The 25,415-nt window shown below is 45.8% G+C and overlaps 1 protein-coding gene across 24 annotated transcripts in view; it reads left to right on the top strand.

Annotated features, from left to right (window-relative positions):
- Positions 1–25,415, top strand: part of Camta1 (calmodulin binding transcription activator 1) — an 858,665-nt gene that overhangs the window by 72,053 nt on the left and 761,197 nt on the right. Inside the window, exons 4-7 of one of the 24 annotated variants that reach the window (XR_004121206.1) lie at positions 3,448–3,531; positions 5,373–5,522; positions 13,456–13,544; positions 14,655–14,789. The exons of 12 other annotated variants lie outside the window; for them this stretch is intronic. Coding sequence is in view for 6 of the 12 variants with exons in the window: in XM_031379575.1 (XP_031235435.1) it covers positions 5,445–5,522; positions 5,849–5,950 (180 nt within the window). In the remaining 6 variants the exon portion in view is untranslated. Of the gene's footprint in view, positions 1–3,445; positions 3,735–5,372; positions 5,951–13,455; positions 13,545–14,654; positions 25,214–25,415 lie in introns of those variants that run through there. 11 more of the 24 variants (XR_004121204.1, XR_004121203.1, XR_004121207.1 and 8 more) reach the window with 11 other exon arrangements.

The raw sequence follows: 25,415 nt of genomic DNA, 5'->3' as shown, positions 1-25,415 counted from the left end.
AGACACGGGGCCTGTGAACACGGAGAGTACAGACACAGGGCCTGTGAATATGGGGACTGTGAACACGGAGACAGTAGACACAGGGATTGTGAAAATGGGACTGCAGATATAGAAGTCAACCACTTCTCTTTCTGGTGTTGAAGTGGCTCTTTGTACCATGCAGGGCAAACTCAGACAGACCATATCATGAACTGGTAACAGAATTGTAACCTCCACTTTAACTGAAAAGCTGGATATGGCAGAGGTACCTTTGATGCTACGCAGTCGCACAGGGATTTATATATTTATAGCTGTAGATTAAAAACAATAAAATTTGTCCCATCACCTTAATCAGCTTTTTGATGATTGTCTCTTTAATCAGTACATGTGCTTGCTGGACTTTGTGTCTGCTGGGGAAAGCATTACACAACAGTGTTAATAGTCACTTTGCAAAGAACCAGAAAAATGTCTAGGGTTCTCTTTCAATGGGCTTCTTCAGTTCTCTCATACCCTCCCTCACTCTGAATTTCTTGTGTTTTTATTTTACATTTCTTCCCAGTTCTTCCTTGTTTGTTACTTCAGAACATCTAAGGGAGACATGGCAGTACCTCTTTCCTCTAGCAGGCCTTTGCTCTGTCTGAGAGATTTGTAGAGAAAAGGAATTGAATTTGTTCATAAGCATGTCCCCGACAGTCAGCTGAGAGTCCCTGGGGCATCCTGCTAGCAGTAGGTGGATAGATTTAGATCAAGGACACACAGAAGGCTTTGGAGGCTGGTTAGAGGTTCTGAGCATTGGCTGTTTAATTCTCTTACTAGTTGTGGAAAGACAAACTGTAGCTCTGTAAAGTTTCCCTGAGATGCGGTTCCCTAGCTGGGAGCGTGTTCTCGTCCGTAGCAACTGCTGAGTCTGTCCTGTTACTTTGCTGAGCTGTTTATCACGAGCTGACTGTGGCTTTAGTGAAGGCGAGGGAGGCTTCTGGAGAAGAAAAGGAAGATTGGTACTTTTGGTTCATGAGGTCTATTGCTGCTTGAGGCCTGGGAATGGTCTAAAAGGCAGAAAACTCCAAAGGGAAAACACATTAGCTCCAGTGTAGACTAGCACTAGCTCCTTGGGTGAGCTCTGAACCTCCTAGAGCTTGTGTTCCAGAATGATGGTGTTGGGTCAAGTAGGTGCCCAGCGGACCTGTTGTCTGGAGTACCCCTTGAGAGAATGTATCCCATGCTGGCCTCAGCAGGTCCAGTGGTTTTAGAGCTGCTCTCCACATCTTGGATCTAGTGCTGAGTCTTTGCTGGCAGTGGTAGCGTGGACCCTTTACCTTCCTGAGTGCTGATTTAGGTACTTGTTAGAATCATAGTAAACTCCCTCCAGTCTTACCTTCTCTCCAAACCAGAAAACACTGGTTACAATTTTTAATTGATTGTTATTTTAAAAACCATCTGGATTGTCTGTCTGCAAGGGCACAGTGCTTTCAAAGGCTGTCAGAACTGCTGTGTGTTTAGATAGGAAGCACAAGTCCATTCCCACGGAAGGTCAGGGTGTGCTAGGGAGCCCCTGACAACTTGGAAGTCACATTGGCCTAACACTTCTGGCTAGGACTCATGAATAATAGGCAGAAATTCGGGGAGCTGTTTCTGTAAGGTATGGGATTTTAAGAATGCTTTAGCAGACTTTTAAAAAGCATCTAGAAGTCATTGTCAAGAAGATGTTACGAATATATGTTTAATAGTGGATGTGTTACATGCAGTACTTGATCTGAACAGGTCTGGTCTTTTTAATATAAAGTAGTCTAGGAAAACAAAACTTGAGTTAATGCCACACTGCTAGCTTTTTGCCTTTTGTTACAAACGTGCGGAAATGGTTTCAGTAATGATGCCACTAAAGTACCATGTGCATCGTTTTGATGGGGTATTGATTCCTTCTGCAGTGTTCACTGTTGCCTGTATGCCTTCCAGCAGCAAATGTGTGTGTGCCCGGCTGTGGGAGATGAGTGTTCCAAACGGAATGCTAGTTTACTTTTCATAGCTCTGCAGCTTAAGGGAGAGTGTGGTGTTAGAGACGAGGCCTTAAGGCACTAATAAGGCGCTAACTAACACACTGAAATCCAGTGCATGCGATCTGCAGTTATTTTAACAAAACCTAATCAGAGGAAGCAAAAACTGGCATTCATAGAATTGTTTTATTGATTGCCATAAGCCACTAGAAGGAATATCTTATTCTTTTTAACAAATCCTTTTGACAGTTGTCTGTGTTTTAAAATATAAGGATATGGGGAGGTGAGTTCAGTGGGGTTAACTCAAGTTTTGGATGTGGCGGCATGAGACTAAGGTGGGGGGAGAGTGGAAGTGCTGGTAAGGTTCTCAGGAGTGCTCACCACACCAAGTTCCCTCCGTCAGCTGCTCTTTGCCTGCCTAGGGCGGCGGCCAATGTGCATAGGGCTTCTTAGGCACTGTCTGGTCAGCATAAGGACCCTGGATCCTGAATGAGGAAACAACCTGCTCGGGCTTAGTTTTCAAAGTAAAGACAGTGAGGATACTTGTCTGTGCTGATCAATTTTCAGGAAGTGAGCATTTACTGCCATGTCACTATTCAGCTTGTTGTGGCCATCAGTTACTGTCACAACTAGGTGGTAGTTAAATTTCAAACAAAGCCTTGACTTTGCTGTTCTCTGTAGGAACATGAATCAGTTTGTTAATGGAACTCAGGAAGTTTAACACTGGTTGAGAAATGAAGCCTGTCGGATCCCTCCTCATGCCCTGGTCCCCTTCCTCATGGCAGGCTCCTGATAACTGTATGATTCCAACAGACATAGCAAGCTGTTATTTTGCTTAAAATGTCCTTTCCCTTATGCAGTGAAAGTTGAATGTGGGAACAGACTTAATAGGTATAGTTATACAGTTTATTTTATCATGTATCACTTTATTACTGTCTTCTAGAACATTGTTATACTAAATGTTTCAATAATGGGAATTTTATGCAGCTACTTCAAATGAAAGAAATTTACAAAAACTCAATTTTGGAACTCATTCCTTGAGGAGAAGGAAAAAAAGAAAGAGAAAGAAAGAAAGAAAGAAAGAAAGAAAGAAAGAAAGAAAGAAAGAAAATCAACTCACCATGCTGTGACCTAATTAGATTCCTGATATATTGGCAACTTATCAAACATTGTCATTTCCAGAAAACAGGCTCTGGATTCCAACTGGAATGAAATGCCAGCACTTCCTAGCCACTTCCAATTGGAAACATTTGAGGCTTTAATATGATTGGTTAAATATTTGTTTTCTTTTTTGGTTGGTAATAGATGATTAAAATTTGATTTTGTACCGGGATAAAAATGGCTCTCCATGGAATCAGGGCCGACTGCTGAGTTTCAGGGAGAGCCGCGAGAACTTGCTTGTTGTCTGGGAGATGCTGAGCTTGCTTGTTGTCTGGGAGATGCTGCTTGAACTTACTGGAGCTCCTTTGTTTTGCAGAGATCATGATGCAGCCGCCCTTTTGGATTTCTTTTTAATAATGTGTGACCCTTCACCTTTGATCCCCTGACCTGCATTACCTTGGTAACCATTTCATTTTTTAATTTAATTTCATTTTTAATTTTGGTGTACAAGCTGTAACATTTCATCTCTCCAATTGCAGCACACTGATTTCCTCAAGTAGAGATTCTCTTTTGAGTGATAAAGTTGCAAAATGCTGTCTTCATTTTCTGTATTTAAATTCATTTTGATTTTTAAGAATAAAATGTAATCTGTGTTTTCATCTTTTTAAAATTTAAGTTTAATGAGTGCATTCCCCATGTAGGGTATTTCCTTTTCTGTCCATGCTTTGCAAAAACTATGAATTAGCTGATGTTTCCATGTTGCTCACATATACATGCTTCCCACCCCACCCCTCCCATGCACGCGCACCCTCACAGCCTCACACTGCTCTGCCACCTCCCCTCAGAGACAGCAGCAATTGCAATTGTTGTTCTCTTCAATGCCATATTTTGAACTATGTTTTGTGTTCTCAAATTTTACTGAGAGAAAAAGTTAACGTCATTATAAGGCTAGAAGAATACAGTTATCTCATTAAGTCTCACCTCTCTCCATTCCGTAATAATCTACATCTTTTAAACATACGAGAAATCGATGGTTTACTGATCCACGATGTTTTTTGTCTTTGCTGAAATCTGGTCAGCTCTGATGGACCCCACACCAGGTTGATTTACACCATTTGTCCTTACAATTATTTTTCAAGTTAATACAGGTTGTTTTTTGTTTTTTTGTTTTTTGTTTTTGCATTTATCTTAAAAAATGAAAATGAACAAGCTTCAGAGCCATATTTAATTCTTAGAACAGATTAAGTACCACTCCCCAGATGTGACTTCTTAGCCGGGCCAGGGAGCACCCATTGACACTGAGTGCACTTCAGGTGCACACAGCTGAAACTTTTAGATGAGCATTGAAGTGGAGCTCAGTCCTTCCCGGGCATCAGAGCTTGTTGTTGCCAGTTACACCTACATCCTTGCAACACTGCCTCTGGCCTGCCTGCTGGGTTTCTTGTCACAGAATTGCAGAACACTAGAGTTAAGAAATAGATAAAGTCTCCTGGACTGTACCTGTCCTGGGAGTTGGGGGACTGAACCTGGACTATTGTTGTGCTTAAAGCAACTCTCACCATAGTGCACTGCACAGTTGAGCAGGGGTATTTTCCTTCTCCCCAAAGTCTCCCCGCCCCCATCTTAGTTGTGCCATTTGGTTTTTGGGTGCTGTGTCCTTCAGCAGCAAAGCAATGCCCTTGGCATAAGAGTTGGTGGACTCTGAGTGGCAGGTGATGGTGCCATCACCTCCTCTCCTCCCAGCTGCCTGATGGTCCCCAAGGGAGTCTCAGGCTCCCCGTTGACAGAGTTGGCTCTCTAGAGTCTAGTACTTTATTCATACATCTGATAGGAGCCGAGAATACGTTAATAGATGGCAGAAGGGAAATATTTTCACTGTCACTGTGATTAAATAAATTTGATTTTTCTCTAAAGCTAGCTGCTTAGTAACCTATTTTTGTCTCAGAGAGCTAGTAACTTATGTTAGAACAAAGTAGCTGTGGGTTGTCACTTAGCGCTTGCACCAGGTTGTGAGCTCTATGGATATTGTTTATGTAATTGTGACTCCCTAAGGGGATTGGTGTCTGAGGGAGAGTCTGCTCTCACTGTGAAGGCCTGGACATGCTATCCGTGTCTGTTAAGGCAGTTCCACAGAGCTAAAAAACTACATCTCAAGAGACTTCAGAAGATAGGAGTTTGGGTTGAAAACAGGGAATTAGGAGCTTGGCTGCCCAGGTTGGAGATTGTAAGCCGTTTTCTTGCTACTTCCATTGTAATGTGTATGAAATACAGATACTGTATGTCTCCTACTTGCTTTTTTAGGGTTGTTGGGAGGATAAATGAAACACACTGAGAACTCAGAAGAAAGGTGCTTTTGAAACTGAACCTCATCCTATGGCTGTGCCAAGAGGCAGTGGTAGTGAACCCCGTGGTGAAGGGCCAGGACCATGGCTGTGGAGCCAGGCTGCTGAGGTTCGAATCCCACCTTGGCCTCTTCCAAGTGTTGTGACTGCAGCACATTCCATAGCCGCCCTATTCCTGAGTTTACTGCCTCTTTAATGGGGTGACAGTGATAGCACCCACTCACAGGATCATGGTGAGTTCTAGCAGTCTGTGTGTGAGGTCTGTAGAGCAGTGCTAAGTGCAGTGCGGGCAAGTGGGCCCAGCCCTCCCTCCTCAGTCCTAACAGAAGACCACAGACATGGTGAGTAAGGCCATCTACAGCAGAGGCAAGCTCAGGGCAGAGCTCTCAGTCCAGCCTCCAGGAGCCCTCACCTCCTACTGTTACTTTTTCTAAGGTTCTTTTGTTTACCTGTTTTGGACTTTGGAGACAAAAGAAGAGTAAAGAGGCAAAGCCACTGTCTGCCTGGTTAGCTGAACTCGCCCTTTACTCTTCCTTGGTAAGCCCTGCAGCCAGCACATTGGGGGTCAGGGTGGTGAGCAGCCAGCACATTGGGGGTCAGGGTGGTGAGCAGCCAGCACATTGGGGGTCAGGGTGGTGAGCAGCCCAGTGTTTTTCTCAATGCACAAGTCTCCAGTGTCCTCTTAAATCAAGGGAAATGACCTCACTGCCACCATGTGTGAGAATATGGATCATGTGTCCTTCCCGGTACTATCTACATTCCAGGACTGCCTACACATTTAATCGTCAGATTTACCTAGGAGGTAGGAGGCTTGCAAGAGTGTGCTGGTGCTCAGGTCTCCATACTCCCAGGCTCGAGGCCCTGGTGCTCCCGAGCTGCCACCTGAGAGCAGCTGTCACTGACACTTGCTGCCTTGCACAAGACAGCTTTGCTATTTTGGCTACAGGGCCTCAGCTGGGTTCATTGTCTTCCCTCAGTCATCAGACAGTAACAGAACTGCCCTAAGCTTAGTAAGGCTTCACTGGGAACAGTGGCTTTCTTAATCCTGGCTGTGTATGGAGAGTTCCTTGCATAGTTGATTAAAACTGGGATAAATGGTCTACTTTTGGTCAGATCATATTCTAGCTTAGAACCACTGATCAGAAATCTTGGAAGTTTATTTTATAAAGAAAGAAAAAAGCGGGTAAATTATTTGCACACATGGAAGTGTGTCTGCCTGGAATGTATGGCCAATACTGTTACTTCCAGAGCAGGTTACACTGCAAACTAAAATGGCTCTCTCTGCTGAATTAGATGTTAGTCAATCCTAGCCAGTGCCTGAACCCCCCCCACCCCACCACCACCAATTGCTCTGCAAAACAGCCCTGAGTGAGAAGCTATCACAGAAGCCAGGCTTGGGCTTATGGTCCAAGGTTCCTGAAGCAGATCTCTGGCTTCATTTCTGTTGCTGTGATATGAAACCAAAACACCTACAGAAAGCATCTTGGTGGGGTGGGGTGGAGAAGGGTTTATTTCAGCTCAAAACTTCCAGCTGTAGTCACATCAGGTCCTCACTAGAGCTGAGAGTAGCAAACACACTGAACGGAGTGCCCGGCTGGCGCTCGGTACTAAGGTACTTAAGAGTCAGGGAATGAGCTGCCCACTCATTACAGGCTGGGTCTTTTCATATTAATTAAGGTATCAAGATAGTCCCTGACCCATGTACCCACAAGACAACCTAGTCTAGACAGTTCTTCATCAAGACCATCCTCCTAGGTGTTAGGTTGTAGTAAACAGTTAGAACTAAGCACAGCAAGGGCCATTCTTATTTCCTCCTTCTGCCACCTTTCCTCTCATGTCTTGAACATTTAGTTTTTCTTTCTCCTCTCTTCCTCTTTAGCTCTACACTGGTCCTCCCCCCCCCCCCCCCCAATAAAATCCTTGATGTTGACAATGTATCTGTTATTACAATGTAATATATTTACAAATCCTCCAGGGGTCTCAGCACATAGTAGATGTTCCAATGGACTTTTAAAAGTATATTTTGGTTATCTGTTTTTTAAAAGAGTAGGTGCCACTCTTCATTAGCCTGAATATCATTAGGCTGTGATTGTGGTCATCTATCCTGATTTTGTTCATCTTGAGGACTTTGATAATTTGCCATATGGGCTTTTATTCAGTAGACTGAGAAACACCATGCTTCTAAGTCACCGGCCAGTGTCACTTAGGCACTAGGGTAAGCTGCTGCTGTCTTGGAGGGTTCTTACTTTGGGCATCTACATTGCTGCTCTGTAAGCTTTTAAACTGTAAGGGGTGATCATCCCTGTTGAACCCCTTGTTTTGGTGGTGAGGAATCTAGAGAGGGAAGGCCTTCACACCCATAGCCTCTTCTGCTGCTCACCAGTCCTGTTAGGGTGGACCAGCAAACATGGCAGCACAGATACTTGCTATTAACTGCCTGCCTCCAGCAGAGTTGGTGGAATAGTTAGGGTAATTAATCTTCCACTTTCCCTCCACAAGAGCGAGTGACATAAGGTTAGGTGATTCTGAGGGAAACAGCGGTCTTGGTCTGGACTGTGTGGTTCTGTGTGAGTCTCTAGTTCTGAGTATTTTGGTCTAGGTGCCACCTGGTGACCTTTGAGGCCCTCCTGATGGTCTTTGCCCTTGTGGCTGTGGGAAGTGCTCTGTGTCATTCCCCACCAAGGTCTGCCTAAGCCGAAGGGTGTTGATAAAGAGGATGGTGTTGTGGAAACAGCAGCATCTTGAAGTTGCTGACTCCCCCAGAAGATGGTGGCCATAGTCCTGTGGGAGTGGCTGGATCTTTACTTGCAGTCCTTCCCCTTCTGTGTAGATCCTTCATCTTTCCAGAGATGGTGCCAGGAGGACAGGTCAAGGAAAAGGTGAAATTCCTGGCCCAAGTCTTATCTCTGGGTCTCGCCTGCTGGGCCCCGGCTCCCCTTAGGCCTCTGGCACATGTTCCTGCACATAGTAGACACTCAGCGAACGCAAGCTCTTCATTTCTCATTAGTGCAGGTAATTAAGAACAGGAGCTGATAGACTGCACGTATCTGTGCAGAGATATATCTGTAATTAAAGTTTTAATTAAAGAAATACCAGACCAGCAGATGGTTCTTATCCCGGCACCCTGTAAACCTAAGAGCTGCATCGTCTCCATCTTGCAGACAAAGGCAAGAGCAGCAGCCTCCATGGTGGTTGCAAGGGGAGAGGGAGTTTCACTAGCTGGCCGTAATCTAATTTTGGTAGCACTCTATGTGATGACACATCTGGGGGTAATCATTGCAGTCTGATAGGGAAAGACAATACATCAAAGGGACGTCCTGACCAAGGCTTTTAAGCCTCCAGTCAAGGGCATTACCGTAGCCCAGCTGGTAGATCACAAGGCGTGTGGTTTTGTGCCGGGTTACAAAAGCTGACAGAGTGTTATTTAGGATCATCAGCTAAATACAGTGTTAAAGTAGAGCAGCAGCATCCTGGTGCTTCAGGTGTTGCCACGGTACAGCAGTGCAGAATTGAGATGTGACTTATGCTGCCTGCCTCACAGCAGGCCTCTGCTATGTCACGGCGACCTTAATGGTTAATCAAGTGCAGAATCTAAAACATACAACGACCACAAAGGCTAACAGAAAGACCTCTCTAGATCTTACTACTATTCAGGACCTCCCAGGACCTCTCTCCCTCCCATGACCATCACAGGAAGCCAGAGCAGTACAGGGAAGTGGGCAGGTCCTCATGGGGTGCATGACATTTCCCTGTGACCTCTTGGGCCTCTGCTGCCCACAGGACCTGGTATATCCTTTAAACAGAATGTTTGTCTCAGGGCTGGTGGGAAATTCGTCTGTCTCTGCTTGCGAGACTTCAGTATTTGGTGAGCTGTTCTGTGGTGTTTGTTCAGATCATGGTAGTATCCAGAAAATGTCACGTGACCTGTGTAGGTCAATGCTAGTGATTTCAGTCAGCTTTGTACATTTGTGAATTTGAACCTGGCAGACTGAACAAAAAAAAATTTTTTTTAAAGATTTATTTATTTTATTTATATGAGTACACTGTAGCTGTCTGCAGACACACCAGAAGAGGGCATCAGATCCTATTACAGATGGTTTTGAGCCACCATATGGTAGCTGGGAATTGAATTCAGGACCTCTGGAAGAGCAGTCAGTGCTCTTAACCGCTGAGCCATCTCTCCAGCCCCCAATTTTTTTTTTAACTTTTGAGCACATAGTTTAAGATTGTAGGAGGCCTCAAGCTTGTAAAGTTAAACTCTTGATACTTGGAAACTGGTGCATATGTCTTGCTTCAAGGTAGCAAAGACACTCATTTCTTCAGCGAGGGACAGCATCTACAAACCTACCCAAAATGGGGTGCTTTTTGCTTTTTTTTTTTTTTTAAAGGCAGTGGATAAAATGTCACTCCTTGATCCAAGCTGATGTTATATGTGTACCCATGTCCTGCCTTAGCCTCCTGAGTGCTAGGATTACAGGTATGAGGCAAGTCACTAGCTGGATAGCCGACTCTTTCTGGTTGCACCCTCCTGATCCTTCTGCCCAACTGTAGGGCAGAGTCTAGTATACAGTGTACAGTATCCCTCTGCTCACTTTAGTACAGGCAGCAAGCTCAGATGCCATTCACATTTTTAAATAAATGAAGAACATGGGTGATACTCTTCCACTTCACAATTGAGGTTTAGTTGTAGTCCTGTTGGGAGAGAGCCCCGTTACCTCATGCATCTGTTTCAGCCACACAGTGACCAGCAAGGCAGATCTCACTAAGGAAGGGCCGTCAGACGCTGTGTTTGAGCTGTGTAGCTCAGCCCAGCAGACCATGTAGTTGCCTCAGGCCCTTTTTAGAAAGCTCTGCTACTCAATGACTGAAGGAGACTAGAATCAGGCAGCCCAGTAGGGGAAGAAATGAACGTGGCTTGGATAGATGCAGTATGGGGTAATTGGGCTTGAGGAGTTTTTGAGTGAGAGCTGATCCATGGGATTCTCATGGAGTTGTGATGTCAACATTGAACTCAGAGAAACTGGAAGCATGCAGCTCCTTGAACTGGGAAGACTATGGGAATGGCGGGTGAAGAAGAAGGACAAGGAGGGTATCTGAGGTGTGATTTGGACAAATGAGTTTTAAAGCTGTCTGCTGTAGGTGTTAGAAGCATGTCATGTGTCTGTCCAACTCCGGAGAGGCTCTGCTAGAGCTAGAACTTGGAGCATCATTAGCATTGCTGTGCTGCCTGGAAGTGATGAGGCTGTAGGGTGGAGTCCTACAGGGCGGGATCATAGATGGACAGGTCTGAGCATGGGCTCCTGAACCACCAGTGACAAGGAGAAGGAGAATGAGCGAAGAAACAAACAGAGAAGGTATCCAAGAAGGCCTTAGAAACAGTGCGGTCATCTGTCAGATTTGGCTAAGGTTCAAGCAGGACACCGCCGAGGAGTCACTGGTGGCAGGGCGGGTTCTGGCTCATTAGAGCTGTGGGGAAACTCTAGTACCAGCAGCTTCAGGTAAAAGTAAGAGGGTAGAAAGCTGAGCGCTAGTTTTGGGTTCTGGTTTCAGGAGCTAAGTGCAGGCCAGGCCAGGACTGGAGTATCCATGAATTAACCTGAGGTGAGGCTGCTGTGAGTGGTGCTCAGTGGAGGAGCTGAGTGTTCTACAGAGAGCACACATGATGAGGACTGTAAGGTGCTGGCTCAGAGCCAAAGAGGGAGGAGCAGGCTGCAGGCAGGAAGTGCTGGTGTCCATGGCGCTCAGTGGTACATGCAGATGGAACTTTGGAGGGGTGATTGTGCTCAGACATAGGCCTCAGGGAGACCGTCTACCTACAGTCTTAGGAGCAGCTTTAAAGAAGTCAGAATGAAATGAGCTTTAGTAGACTGCGCTGCCTTCCTTCCACCCAGTAGGTGTGATGTCTGTGAATGGGTGTTTTAGGGGCCCTGATTCAAGCTTCTGCTGTGGGGTGGGTCTGAACATCCCTGTGATCTGAGGGCTAGTCTTCCCCACTGAAATTCTGGGCTCAGAATTTCTCATAGTAACACCAGAAACAGAGGCCATCATTTCTGAAGGCTCTTCCTTACATGGTGGCTTTCTGGTGCCCCCGTCTGCTTTCATTCAGACAAGGCCTTCCTGGAGCGGCTAATAAAGGCGTTGCCCTTGTGAGTGTTTCTGACAGTTCTCCCAAGGGGGGAGTAGCCTTTGGAGTCTTGTCTTTATTTCCATGTATCCTTAGATGCTGATCTTTATTTTGGCGTAATCCTCAAATCCCTCAAATTCAGTTAGTAATACTTAGCTCAACAGTCTTGAAGGTGCTTGAATCCCCACAGAAGCCAGCGTTTTAGCAGCTTCGGGGCATTTCTGTGTGGTGCACACAGCAGTGTGCACACTCTCTTTGTCCTTTTTGGTTCTTTTGACAAGGCCCAGGTCAGCCTTCTGCCATGAAGCTTAGCCACTATATAGTTTATATCTGCATGGGCACAAGTTAGTGTAAATGCATATTTGTGTTACATTGAGTCTTTGAAGATTAATAAAAATTGATTCTGTGTAGAAACTATTTTTTAGTCTTAAAAGCTGGGAAAAGGTGAGCTAGCCTGCAGGTCTATCCTTGCTCCTTCTGATGTTGCTTTTCATGCCAGCGGTAATGCAGACTTCGTCTGCGGCCACTCCTTGTCAACCCTAAGGTTAGCTTAAGCCCCCTTTTCTTTTTTCTCTGCAATATTAAGATTAACTAGGAATCCCTGTCAGGATCTTCCGAGCACGGTATTTAGGAAGAGCCCATTTTGAGCTCTCTGTGTTATGTGCTCTTTAGTAGCAGCTTGTGTGAAAAGAGAGTAAGGGATGCACAGATCTACAGCTTGTGTGTAGAGAGAGAGAGTGAGGGATGCACAGGTCTGCAGGCTGTCAGGCCCGGGCTCCAATGTTGGTAGAGAGCTCTTGGTTTCCAAATGTATTCTTGCATTAAAAAAAAAAAAAGCTCAAGAAACATGTTTTAGAAATAATGAAACTTCACTCCTACATCAGCGCTCTCAGACTCTCCTTCCCCTAGTGAGAGTGGGGGCAAGGCCGAGGGCACCAGAGCCAGCTGGAGACACGGTAGGGGGAGCGCTGGTAGGCAGGCTTCACTGCAGCTTGTTCAGGTCCTTCCTCACCACCAAGAGGGTTAGGGGTAGAAACTCACCTCTTCATGCGAAAATCTTGAGGAGAAGTAGACTTCAGTGGGCCCTGCAGAAGAAGGGCTGCCTTCTCTGTCACTTGTAAGTCACAAGCCGTGGGAGAAAACCAGAGGCTCAGGGTTTGAAAGGCTGTTAGCACAGGTACTTAAATGGCGTGCATGGAATTGTCGTCTTGAAAGTAAGGTCAGTTTGTCTAGACTGGGAAAGTGGGTGATCCTTGTTCACTGTTTTTAATTTAGAGCTGGGCTACTAGAGTGCTTTAAAAAAAATGCAGGTATAACATTTAAACTTGTGATTTATTTATTTTTAAAAACTTGCTGGTGTTTGCTCTTCCTTAGGCAGGTGCGTGCCCCGTCCCTTGTCTTCTTCAGAGAGTCCATGTACACACCTGATAACCAAACCCATAGCCCTGGCCCCTGACAGTGTGTCCCCACCCAGCGGGACCTTGCTTGCCTCTTGATCCACACCCTACTCCCTACCCCCTACCCCCTTTCTGTTTTGCCCTCTGTTTGCTGCGCCAGCCCAACCTCCTCCTCCTCAGCTTCTGCAAGCCAATTGGGGTCCCCTTCTCATGAACCCTTTTCTCAGGCTTTGTTCAGTACAGTTGACCCCAATTCCTGCAGGTGTGGCCCCAGTATGAGGGCCTGTACCACAGTGTATTGTCACAATCTCTTTCATGCAGTGACTTAGCTCTCTGGAGCTGGTGCTAGGCCTCCCTCTTTCTGTTTGCTTAGAGCCTAGCCTGGCACCAGCATGTGGTGGTGAGAAAAGGAATCAGGGTGGGGGGGTGGGAGAAACGATGGGGTGAAGTCCCTCGGGTAAGAGGAAACTTTACAATTCTGTGGAGAAGAGAAGAATAAAATGCTGTTTTTGTTTATGCAGGTCTTAAGATTTTGGTAGCAGAAAGCAGATGTGCAGAGAGCAATGGAAACAAGTCAGAAGCTACTGTCTGACCCCAGAGATGTCACAGTGTATGCACATGTGATTTATGTTGAAATCTTCAATTTATCCTGATAGCTCAAGTTGCTAATTTAGTTGAATAACACCTGGGGAAATAGGTCCTGAGGACTTTGACCTGCAGAAGGCCATGGATCCTCTTCATACTCAGGCCCATGGTGCACTGAGCATAGCCTGGTGCTGAGGGCCTTGGACTCCCCGTAAGCTCTGAACAGCACAGTCCTGTAGACACTGTGCTGATGTGAGGGCTGAGAGGCAGCCATGCGCCTTTCACTCATGTGTCTCATGACTTGTGGGCCTAGTGTTCCTCTTCCCTGCCTGCCGCTCAGTGCTGCTTGCTGTCGCTCGCGAGTGAGGGGAGCAGAGGTCTCTCTCTGAGGCTTCCCTTCTGCACATTTGTGCTCTGTGGTAGATTCAGGGTCACAGTGGAAGTCACTGGCAGCTTGGTAAGACCTTACATTGATTAAGAAGTGTCCTTGACTTAAGCATTCAGGGTCCTTTTGAAATACTGTATTTTTCTAACCTGGGAAACTGGCCTGCGGTGCCGAGTTGGAGGTGCTGGGAGTTAAGTCGGCCTTCTCAGTGCTATGCATCACAGACACACTCTAGCACGGCAGCCTCTCAAAGTATTGTCTGCTCTATCAGAATGTACTTAGACATGTTCATCTGAATTAGAGAGCTCATTGTACTTAATGGTTCCCCTGGGATGCCATGTCAGAACAAAACAAAAACTCTAGGAGTGTGCTGAACATGCAGAGTAAGTAAAAAATTCTTGTAAAATTAGTGTTAATTGAGCTTGGACCTTGATATCTTTGAACTTTTAATTTGATTTTTAAAAGGTTTGTGGTCTCTCAGAGATATAGTTTAATAAAAGTTATACTGTAACATTGTCAAAAAGACATTTATGTAAGGCCCAATTTTTAATTATCTTAGGGAAATAGGTCATGTGTGGGGTGGTGACATATGTACATATACATGCTCACGTGTGTTTAAAATATACGTCAGTTGGCCTTTACTTCCATGTTCTCTTCCTTCTCTGCCTCTGGAAATGGGGCACATTTTCTTCAGTTAAAAACAGAAATAGAAGCGATGGTCTTGACCCATTTCACACCTGTTTATTTCAGGCTCTCACCACACACTTGTTCATGGGCGCAGCAAGAAGAGGGACCCACAGAGCTGGAGCCATGAGGGCTGATACATGGGAGGAAGTCGTCAGAGCGCATAGGGAAAGCTTTCCATCCTGCCAGCTCCATGTTTTCTTCAGGACAGTTATATTAGTAAATTAATTGTACTTTAAACCCTAAGTTTATATGAACTGAATGTTACTAAAAACGAAATAGATTCCAGTGACCTATTCTTACTTCATCCAGAGTGACTGAAAGAGTACAGCAGCCACTTATCTTGGGGAGTGGCTGGCAGCACATACGCCCTGTGTTCCTGTTGCCCCCAGCAAACTTTCCTTTTCTTATTACCACAGCAATGACCTGTTTATGTGTGCATTACTGCCTCCCAAAGAATGGAAGCTCCATGCGAGCAGGGCCTGCTGCTGTCTCTGTCTCCAGCACACAGGGCAGCTCCTGTTACATCAATAAATGCTGTTCGGTGAACTAGTGGGCCACTAGTGTTGCGTCCTTTCTCAGACTTTAATTTGCTGTTTATGTGCTATACGCCATTGAAAATGGTAATGTATGTAGGAAGTCTTGTTTTGTAGCTAGTTCAGGGAGATACAAGAAGCCAGAGTAGCCAAGATGATGGGATTATGAATTGCAGAGCCACTGTGTGTTGTGCTCATGACGCCTGTGTAGCAGCAGCAGGCAGATTCGAATGTGAGTCACTTCACTGGCATGGGGTAGCATGACCGACCGTCACTGAGGAGAGTCCAGGAATGTAGAAAAGCAGCAGAGACCCTGAATCATGTCCTCAGGTATCTAGTGATCCCAGTGACAGTTCAGGGGCTGTCTAGTGAGCAGACATTTACCAGGACAAGTGGAGCTGGAGGTAATAGCATTTTGGCCGTCAGTAGACTACACACACTTAGCGCCTCATGAGAGGTTAAGACTTTGTGGTCCCAGGACTGGCTTAGTCTATGGGGTAGGTGCACTCTGTGGTATTCCTATGTTGCCCAGAGTACCCATGGGCCAGTTGTTAAGCATGCATGTCCGCATGTAGAGAATAACAACATAAGTCCTGGCCCAGCAGCCTTCACTCTCCATCTCTGTCCTTTGTGTATCTGTGGAGGTCACAATACCAATATTACTCCTGCAACTCTTGAGTTTTTGTTTTGTAACAGACTAAGAAGCCAGTCTCCTGTGATGTGGGCCGTTGTCTCAAGGTGAGTCTGTAGTGATGGTGGCTTGTGAGGACAGGTGTGCAGAGCCAAACTTCTCTAGGGCAGTTTATCACCTGTCAGCTTTGTGCATCTCAGTTGTAAACTTTATTACACACAGAAGCAGTCAACTAAAACCATGACAGAGAGCCAATCAAACCCAAGTTTTCCTCACTTGGTTCAGTCAAACCAGACTCAGCCATTTTAAGGAAAGCACAGGCCAGACCTTTCTGAATCACACAGCAAGCCCAGAAGCTGAAGCTGTTACATGGTGCTCTTCACACCAGGCATGTCACTCAGTGATTTTGAATGTGACCTTTCCCTCCAATGGAAGCGTAAGAAGTGGTATAGTTTTTGAGCTGAGAATATAATTGCAGGAAATGAGGCAGAGCTCACAGACCCCTCTCAAAATTGTGTGTATGAGTAAATCCTGGTGGAGGATTCAGGGTAAGGGTGAGGTAACTCGTTTAGAACAGCAACCCAGGACATGGTGAACACCACTACATGCTCTTCATTCTTAGAGGGGTTGAATTTCCCCTTAAAGTGCACTGTGACTTTGTTACGGTCAACGTCTCCTTTCTGATTCATCAAACTTCTCAGATTAAGAAACCAACTCGTCTTTCTTGGTTGGTGCTCCTGTTATATGCCTGTGTGAAAGGAGCTGGGAGAGGCAGACCAGGTTACAGATCGCATGGGCCAAAGATGGAAGAGAAGTGAAGTTCTTCATGTCTGCTTTTATTTTGAAATGTCTTTTTATCACTCTAAAGATCTGATTGGCTTACTGTTATTTACATATGTACATATGCTTCTGCTCTCTCTCTGTGTGTGTGTGTACACCTTTAGGTTTTATGGGGTTCAGATTGTTTTAAGTCACTGTTAAAATCACATATTTAGCACTTCATCCATTTAAAATCTAGTTCTCATTCAGTGTTCCTGTAGTTTAAATTATATATCATAAGCTTTTAAAGAGTGATGGCTTGAGTTAGTGCCCTCTGCTGGTACACAGAGGACATCAGGCAGAGGGACTTTGACCCAGGAGCCTTGATAGAGGAGCCACTTTACGTGGAGATTGTTTTTGTCAGCTTTTCCATGTTATTTTGAATGGTTGCTTGGTTGCTGATTTACACCCACTCAAATTTTGCCTTTTTTCTTGTGTTTCATGCCTGTCAGTTACTCCACTAAGCCTGGGCCATGGGGTTGACTTAGCATCAGCTTCATTCAACTTGAAAGCAGAGCTCTGAGTGAGGGACTTCTCAGATGGGCTTGCTCTATGAAAATATGCAGGCATTTAGATTTCCCAGGGGGGATCTATGAAATAATTTTAGATGCATTCCTTACTCTGCCTTTTCGAGAAGGGGCATTGCTGTCAGTACTTGGATTAAGAAAAAGTACTCCCTGCTAGCTTTGTATGATCTACAGGCACAGCTTGGCCCGAACGTGGTGGGTAGGTAGATCTTCATGGCCTTATTTACTCCCCTGGTGTTCTCTGGAGCCAGCTTTCCCACTGAGGTCCCCTGGCGAGATTCTATTACTCTGGATTTTGGCATCAGGTAGAGCAGACACTGAATCTGTCTCTAGCTCTGTCCAACCTTAGGGCCTGGGGACGCGGCTCTGCCTTATGCGGACCATTGTGAAGTAGGGAGGAAGCCCAGTGTGTGTGTCAGACCCTGAAGAGAATAGAGCTAAAAGATGGGCTTGAGGGCCCATCAGATCAACCTTCCTGCATGGCTGCTGAAGAAAGACGTTTCCTCCACTTAACAGCAAGCTCTGCCTTTGGTACATAAAAGACAATTTAAAAAAAAAAACACCCTTATTTTGGGTTAGCTTCATAATTTAACGACAAAGTTACAAAGATGAGACTTGAGTTCACACACACCACTTTGATGCTGCTGGGTTTTCGTGAAGAGTGTCTTTATAATCAGTGCACCTGGGTCAAATTGGGTTTTGGTGTCCACTTAGCATCTGGCTGGACACTGAAATGTTTGCCTTCAGTACCTGAGTTTCCACTGCAGGTAGATCTGGCACTTGTCCCAGACCACCTTCTATTTTGGCTTCATTCCATGTCTCTGGCTATTTGATGCTAGAAACACTTTCTGCGATTTTCCAGCATCTAATGTGTAAGTATTCTCCCTATTTTTTGTTCTTACTGATATGTGCAGCCTAAGGAGAGAGGGGTGGCATCATGTCCAGTGCTGCATTTTTGTAATCTCTTAGCTGCTTCTCTCTCATACACTTAGATTGAAGACAATGTAGAAGTATGTCTGCTCTCAAAACGAGTAAATGATCCCCAAATGTTTCTTTAGAAAGGTAAAAAATCTTTCAGTTCAAACCCCTTTAACGCACATCCTAATCTAGTCTGCTAGCTGATGTTAGTACATTTATTGAAATGCATGGAAACCCCTTGAAGCTTATGTACTTCAGTTTAAGAAAGTGACATGCCAGACACTTGTCACCTGGCTTCTTCATGCTAAGGATGAGAAGGGAGAGCTTTGTCTCTTTTTCATGAGCCAGATGATGTAAGAGGATCAGGGGTTGATATGGTGGAGGGTCACAGTGAGAACACAGACCCTGGTCCTAACCATTGTGCAAGCAGCCCAGCACCTCTAGCACATAGCTCCTATAACATGCCGGTTTGAAAAGGCTGCTGTCCTCTGCATTGAGAATCGTGCTGACATCAGGCTGTTCATGCATAATAATTCTTTGATGCCCTGTAGGCAGTTCCCTTCTTCTAGACTGTTATCACCTGTTCTGGAATTGACATTGTTAGGCTTGAAGAAACCAGGGCTAAGGCATCACGGGCTCATCTGTAAGTGATGGCTGGGTTGAACCATGGGCATCATAATGGCTCCAGAGTAACTGGGGCTGCTTCCCTGAGGCTTAGCAACTCTAATCTGGGTGCATGCTGTGCTGCAGATAAACCTCGGCAGCAGAGAGATGTGCAGCATCTTTTTGTAAGTGCCACTGAGCTATTTGAAAGAGATACTCGGCAAGGGTAAGTTCTTGAGAAGATAGCAGAACGTCTTAGAGAAGTGTTAGAATGTGGATGGAAACAGCAGAGCATCCCCAGAGATGTTTGCATGTATGACAGAGGTGGCCGTGTGTTAGATAAATTAGAATACTCTACCCCTTACTGTCCTACGAAAATTAAATACTGTTGTCATGTGCGTTGCTCTTCTTTGCTTTTGGTTTATGTCCATTTCTAAGAACAGCTCAGCAGAGTCCCTTATACTGAGAGTTGTGGTAACAGCACACGTTACCACAACTTTGAGGCTTCAAGTATCAGCCATGGTGGTAAGTTTGGTAGGTAGCATCTGTCGCTTTGCTCTTCTGCTCTTTGGAGATTTGGCTCCAGCTGGTTTTATAGTTGCTGTATAACTGAGGACAGTCTTTAGTTTCTGATTCCCTGCCTTCACTTCCTGAGTGCCACCTTTTTTATTTTGGAATAGTCTTTGTAGCCCTGGCTATCCTGGAACTCAGCATGTACACCAGACCTTGAACTCAAGAGTTCCTCCTGCCCCTGCCTCCAGAATGCTGGGATGAAAGATGTGTGCCATGAAGACCTTTTCAGTCTTTAGGAAAGGTGGCTTTACAGAGACGGCTGGATTGCGCTAAGTTTTGATCCTCTGAAAGCCTATTGGCTTCATCGAAGCTGAAAACATGTCTGGAGTCTGTCTGTTGTAGTCTGGCACCAGAGGTTCAGGAGAGCTGTCCAGTATCACTTTCTGGTGGTTGTCCTTAAAATTTCTAGTGTCCCTTGTGCAGATTGTGATTGTTGTTGGTTTGTGTGCTATCTTTATAAAACATCAGACAGTCTGCTGGAATGGATGAACTTTGAACTCTGTAATCCTATAACAGAGACAGTCTCAGGTTGCCAGAATCCAGGATGAAGATTCCTAGGGGAGTTTTACATCAACAGTGAGTTATTTTCCTCCTATGGGAATGGCCATAGTGCCTTCTACGTTTGCAGTATGAGCTGTCCAGCCTACCATTTGAGGTTCTTAACACTTCCCTTTCTCTTGTGTTGAACTCTGTAACCACTTCCTGATCCTAACTGGAAGAATGATTACAATTTCAGTTTGTATAAAAACTCCAAACCATCAGGCCTACTCCCCACTTACCAAGAACTGGTCATCCAAATAGTGAAGCCACAGGTGGCGCCTGTCTACATGTCTGTCACCTTTCCCACCACAGAGATACCAGAAAGTGAGCAGAGTCTAGTTGGGAATGAAGATCTGAGCTGCTTGGTGCCTGTGGCAAAGACAGGGAAACAGGTAGGTCGGTAGCTTGTGTGAAGGTTGGTGGAACCTGGGACCGAGTCTTTCTTTTCAATGCTTGCATGACGGCCCTGCACTTACAGAGGCCTTTAAAGTAGGTTTTGCATTTTAAGTTGAGTTTTGAGAACCAGCTATTCACTGTGCAAGCTAAGTTGCTGGGAAGTTTGTTTTAAAGATGCAAGCACCCTCTATTTCAGTGAACCCAGTAAAAATAGCACGGAATAAAATTTAATTATGCTGTACTGAATATTTCATGTGGAATTAAGGGGCAGAGCTGCCTTTAAAAAGCATTAGGTTTGGGAAGAAGAAAGGCTTTGTAGGTTCTTTGGAAGATGCTATAATTAAAAGATTTGCTCAAATGTATTTTCTCCCTTTTTGAAGAGTTTAAAGAAATCCATCCATCCTTCCCTAAATTGATTCTTTCTCCAGTGTCATTGCTGTCTGGCAGTCAGCATGCTGCCATGGCACCGATTTGATGGCCGATTTCTATCAAATGTAGTTTGTTTTTTAATCCTCTGATTTAAGACATTTAATAGAAAGCAAATGTTTGGCTTACTTTGGTTTCTGCTGAACCTGTATTTAAACCCACAAACAGTTTGAATAAAGCGAAGGCACCACTGGACTAGCTATTTTAAACATCTCAGGATGTAAGAATGCTAAATGGAGTTCCCTTTTAAAAATAGAAATGGCTGCTTGCATTTACATAATTACTGCTAACTAGCACAACATTTTAAACAGTGATAAACTCAAGCTACAGAAAGTACCTGCTTTAAAATGCCTGGTGATAGGAAGGTGATCTGTGAGTGGTGCTGCTGATGGAGGGCCTCAGAGCCAGGCTCTTCAGGAAGGAGGGGAGTGGGCAGAGAGGGGCGGCTCCTGCAGGGTCTGCCTAATGCATTGGAGTCTGCATCTGTGTTAAAAGCTGCTGAGGGCTGAAACCAGTGTTGGTGAGAGAGCACAGGAGTGAAGATGAAGGGCAAGCTGGCCTGGGCCACACCTGCAGTCCCTGCACTGGGGAGACTGAGGCAAAACTGAGTTTGTAGCCTGGGCTGAGTATGCCCTGTCTCATAGAACAGAAACAGGTTTGGGTTTTTTTGTTTTTTGGTTTTTGGTTTTGGTTTTGGTTTTGGTTTTGGTTTTTCGAGACAGGGTTTTTCTGTATAGCCCTGGCTGTCCTGGAACTCACTCTGTAGACCAGGCTGGCCTCGAACTCAGAAATCCACCTGTCTCTGCCTCCCGAGTGCTGAGATCAAAGGCGTGCGCCACCACCGCCCAGCAACATACACAGTTTATACAAACTCATTGGTTAAAGCTAGAACTCTGGAGTGTCCATGATTTTGCCTTTCCCCATCTCAAACATCTGATCCATCTGTCAGTCCTGTTTCCCTCTAACCTGGATCAGACTGTACGTCTCCACCCAGCACCAGGTCTCCTCCTCTTTTGCTGGATAACTGCTCCATTTCCTACTTGGGCTCCCTGCCTCTCTTTGCCTCCCTGTGCAGAAGTGAGAGTGGCAGTTGTATACTTTGAGTACCTTTGGTCTGCCTCCACATTCTCCCTGTTCCCCCGACTCCCTACATCCCCTGCCTCCCGTCCCGACTTACTGACTCAACCTCTAGTTACTGAGGCTGTCCACACCTGGAGCATATCAGACATGGCTCTTTTAGGCACTTCCTGTTTTGTCTACCTGGAAAGCTTTGCCATCAGCCTTTTCTCGATTGTATGTGCTGGCTCCTCTGTACCAGCTGAGGCTCGTTCCGAGGATCGTCTCCTCAAGATGATGCCACTGCCATATTCAGTCTGCATCATTCACACTGAATCTTTGTTTATTAGTCAAGCAGTTGTTTCCTTACCTTGGCTTCTGCCTCCTCCCCATCACATGAGCGCTCTCAGGTCTGCCTTCCTCAGCTGTGTTCCTAGCAGTCAAACGCCTGGAGAACACAGGTAGCTTGTTGACTGTGTGTGGAAGGAGGCTGCCCTCAGAGGACGTGTCGTGTGGACACTCGACTCCAGACGGGATGGAGAGCTAATGCCCTGCTTCTTGTCTACGGTATGAGCTTGCTAGGTGTCTGACTTCCTGGCTGGGGCCAGGGAGCTAGCATGGCCTGACTCTGCAGAGGCAGAAGCCATTTCTTGTGGCTTCTGTGATATCTCTCTGTCGAGTATGATAAGGACACTCCAGGTTTAACAGTCACTCTGGCCTGGAAACAGATTTGTTAAGATACAGGTATTGGCAGAAATCTAGACCTCAGCTAGCAGCATCTGGCTTTTTAGTCTCCCCCACCCCCAACAATACCAGATCTGGGGAGAAAATATAGAAGCTGTTGATACTTGGAAAAGTGAGAGTGATCACGTAGCTAGTTGGACCTTTTACACAAAACTTACTCAGGGAAGAGAAAAGTTACATTTCCAACTTAGAGTTTTGGATAGATCCTGCCTCTCCAAACTGTCTGCTGAAGTACTCACTCTGGTCTTGAATGTGCTAGTTGGCAACTGGGTTGTGAAACTCGGGAGACCTGACTGCTGAGCAAAAGCTCCTGGTGGGAGTTTCCATTCTTGTTGCTATCTTTATCAGGGCATTTTATAGTGATTGGGTTGTAAACAGTGTCTTCTCTGTTAATCTATAGTAAAATGGACTCTTTTTGTTTTTTCTAACTGAGACATGGTTGCTGCTCCTTGGAGCGGGAAGACTTGGGACATCTTTGGAATGTCATTTTATCAGCTGAGGTGGCTGAAGATTCTCCTGTTTGATTGGAGCCTAATGCCATGGAAATACAGGTGCTATGATTGCCCAGCTAGGAACCAGGTTGAACTTGGAGTGAACAAAGTGGGAACAGAGCAGCTGGCCTGTTCTGACCACTTGTCAGTGCTGTGTATGCCAGTGAGGGGATTAAACAAGATTGTTGACCACTGTTGGAAGAGCAGCCGCAGGTTTCCCATGGCAGTGAGTGGATGTGTTTAAGATCAGCAGCACGTGGGGAGAAGAGTTGGTGTCCATTGGTCTCCGGAATCTGAGTTCCTCGTGAACTTTCCCTCTCACTGGGCAATCTGTTACATCATGCCATCAAATCCCATCACTTAGGACTGGGCCGAGGGTGGATGGTGTTTGAAGTTAACAAGGTGGCTTAGTTCAACACACCTGGCTGCTACTGGTCAGTGGCCCCGGGGTTGAAAGGCCATGTAACTCCTACTCCTGTTAGAACTTGTGTGTACAGTGAATTTGGTGCTGTCTGGCAAACAGGAGTGATCACTTCTGAGTCCTCTGATGAGTCATGAGGTAATGGGATTGGTGCTTTTGTACATGCTGGTTGGAGTTGGTGGGCCATGAGTGTCACCCTGGATAGTCCCCACTCGCACTCAGTCTCTTCCCCAAGTCTTAGAAGAGTTTCCTACCAGGAAGGGCCATGCTCTTCCAGCCTTTCTCTCTATGGCTGACATACTTACATTGAGTTCTAGATAAATACATGTCTATAATTTCTCTCATCTTTGCAGGGTCATGCCTAGAGGTGTCTGATAACACCCCTGACTCTTACATTGTCCCCTAAGATGGCAGCTCCAGAGGTTCAGTTCCTGGACAGGCTCACTCTGGTTTTGGTACCATGGTTGGCTGATTGTTTCCTGAAATTGGTTGAGGAGATTAAATATTTGTTAAACTTATTGTATGCCCTGACTGAGAGAACTAATCACTGTGCTTGTTTAACAGGGCCCGTCTGCTGCTCACTCCTCCAGTTTATTGGTAATACATTGTCTTCAAGCAGGCTCACAGGTTGAAGTTCACAGGGGGTGCCGAGTGGTGGGATTACTGTAGGATTGGTACGTGAGTCGGCCTCTGAAGATGGCACAGATGGTTTTCCAGGGGCTACTCAGGAAAGGCACTGGGAAGGCGTTCCTGAGTGGCAGCTTAGCTTGCTGGCTGAATGAGCCTGATTTCTAAAAGTACCTGTAGCCTCTTCGCATATTGACCTCCCAGCAGGTAAATGTGAAGCCATGGCCTTCCTTGTTCAACATAACATTTTTAAAAATCTAGAAATGGATCATGTCCATCCAACATCAAGGTAGCCTGACTGTCCGTCCCCTTCCTCTGTGTTCACAGGCCTATACTGAAACTTAGGTATGTCTCTAGGGTCTGCGAGGTCATCTGACCTCGGATACAGCTCTCAAGCATGGAGCTTTGTCAGCTGTGCACCATTATGGGCATGTACCCAGCCTGCTTATCCACCTTGGATGCATGTGGATGATAAATAGTCACCAGCGCCCCACGATAGCTGAAAGGCACACTCCAGCCAGTGTGTGCTGGGCTGTAGGCTTTCCTGATGGATGGCGCCTATTCTGGGAAGCAGCTTACTGTCTCACGTGAACAGGCCTTCGAAAATAAATGACTGCTTTCTTAATGTTTTGAATCATTTTCCTCAGCACATGTTTTGTTGCCGTGGTTTGAAAGCTTGCCAAATATATGCTTTTGCACAACTCCCTGCAGGGCTGGGTCTGCAATCGGCACAAACAGTGATTTAAGGTTGAGCATAATTGGGAACTCAGCAATCACTTGCCTGTAGTTTGATCGAAGGGCAGTGGATTGCTGGAGACTTACTCCTCTGTTAAAAGTTATCTACATATAAGGCGTGCACACAGCTCCACTGCCTCACAGGAGAGAAGTGGGTGTATGAGGCACCGGGTGAGAGCCTGGGCATGGTAGAGGGGCAGCCTCTGTGGTGAAGGCTGTAATTAACTCTGAATAAGTTCTTGCAGATGCCACCATAGATGCAACTGAGGGCCATAGTCAGATCGTGTCACTGCAGGAGGGACAGAAACAGTCACATGGCAGAAATGCCTTTGCAGCCTTTGTTTTATCTGATGATCTGTCATATGTCAGTAATTGTGTCAGGAACTTGGTGAATTTGGTGTGGCCTCTTGCTAATCTAGGGCCTTTGTTCTTTTCCATTTTCAGCACTGCTGTGTTTTCAGTTGGTTATTCAGTTGTCTATAATTGAGACCCTTCATGTGGGTCTGCTACTGGGAAAAACACTGCTCACAGCTCACTCTTCAGAGCTCTTGAAAGGATGAAATGGAGAGCTCTGCAGGTCAGGTGTGAGCCCTCCTCCTGCTTCGTAGGCCGAGGTCCTGTTACTGTCCACGCAGAGTAGAGCAATGCTGGGTGTGGGTGGAGACAGAGGAGTAGAGCCATGCTGGGTGTGGGTGCAGAAAGAGCCATGCTGGGTGTGGGTGCAGAAAGAGCCATGCTGGGTGTGGGTGCAGACAGGGTAGAGCCATGCTGGGTGTGGGTGCAG

Source organism: Mastomys coucha, unplaced genomic scaffold (genome assembly GCF_008632895.1).
Source record: "Mastomys coucha isolate ucsf_1 unplaced genomic scaffold, UCSF_Mcou_1 pScaffold18, whole genome shotgun sequence".
Classification (NCBI taxonomy): domain Eukaryota; kingdom Metazoa; phylum Chordata; class Mammalia; order Rodentia; family Muridae; genus Mastomys; species Mastomys coucha.
Note: the sequence above shows the minus strand (reverse complement) of the source record. Positions and strands in the feature narration are given on the sequence as shown.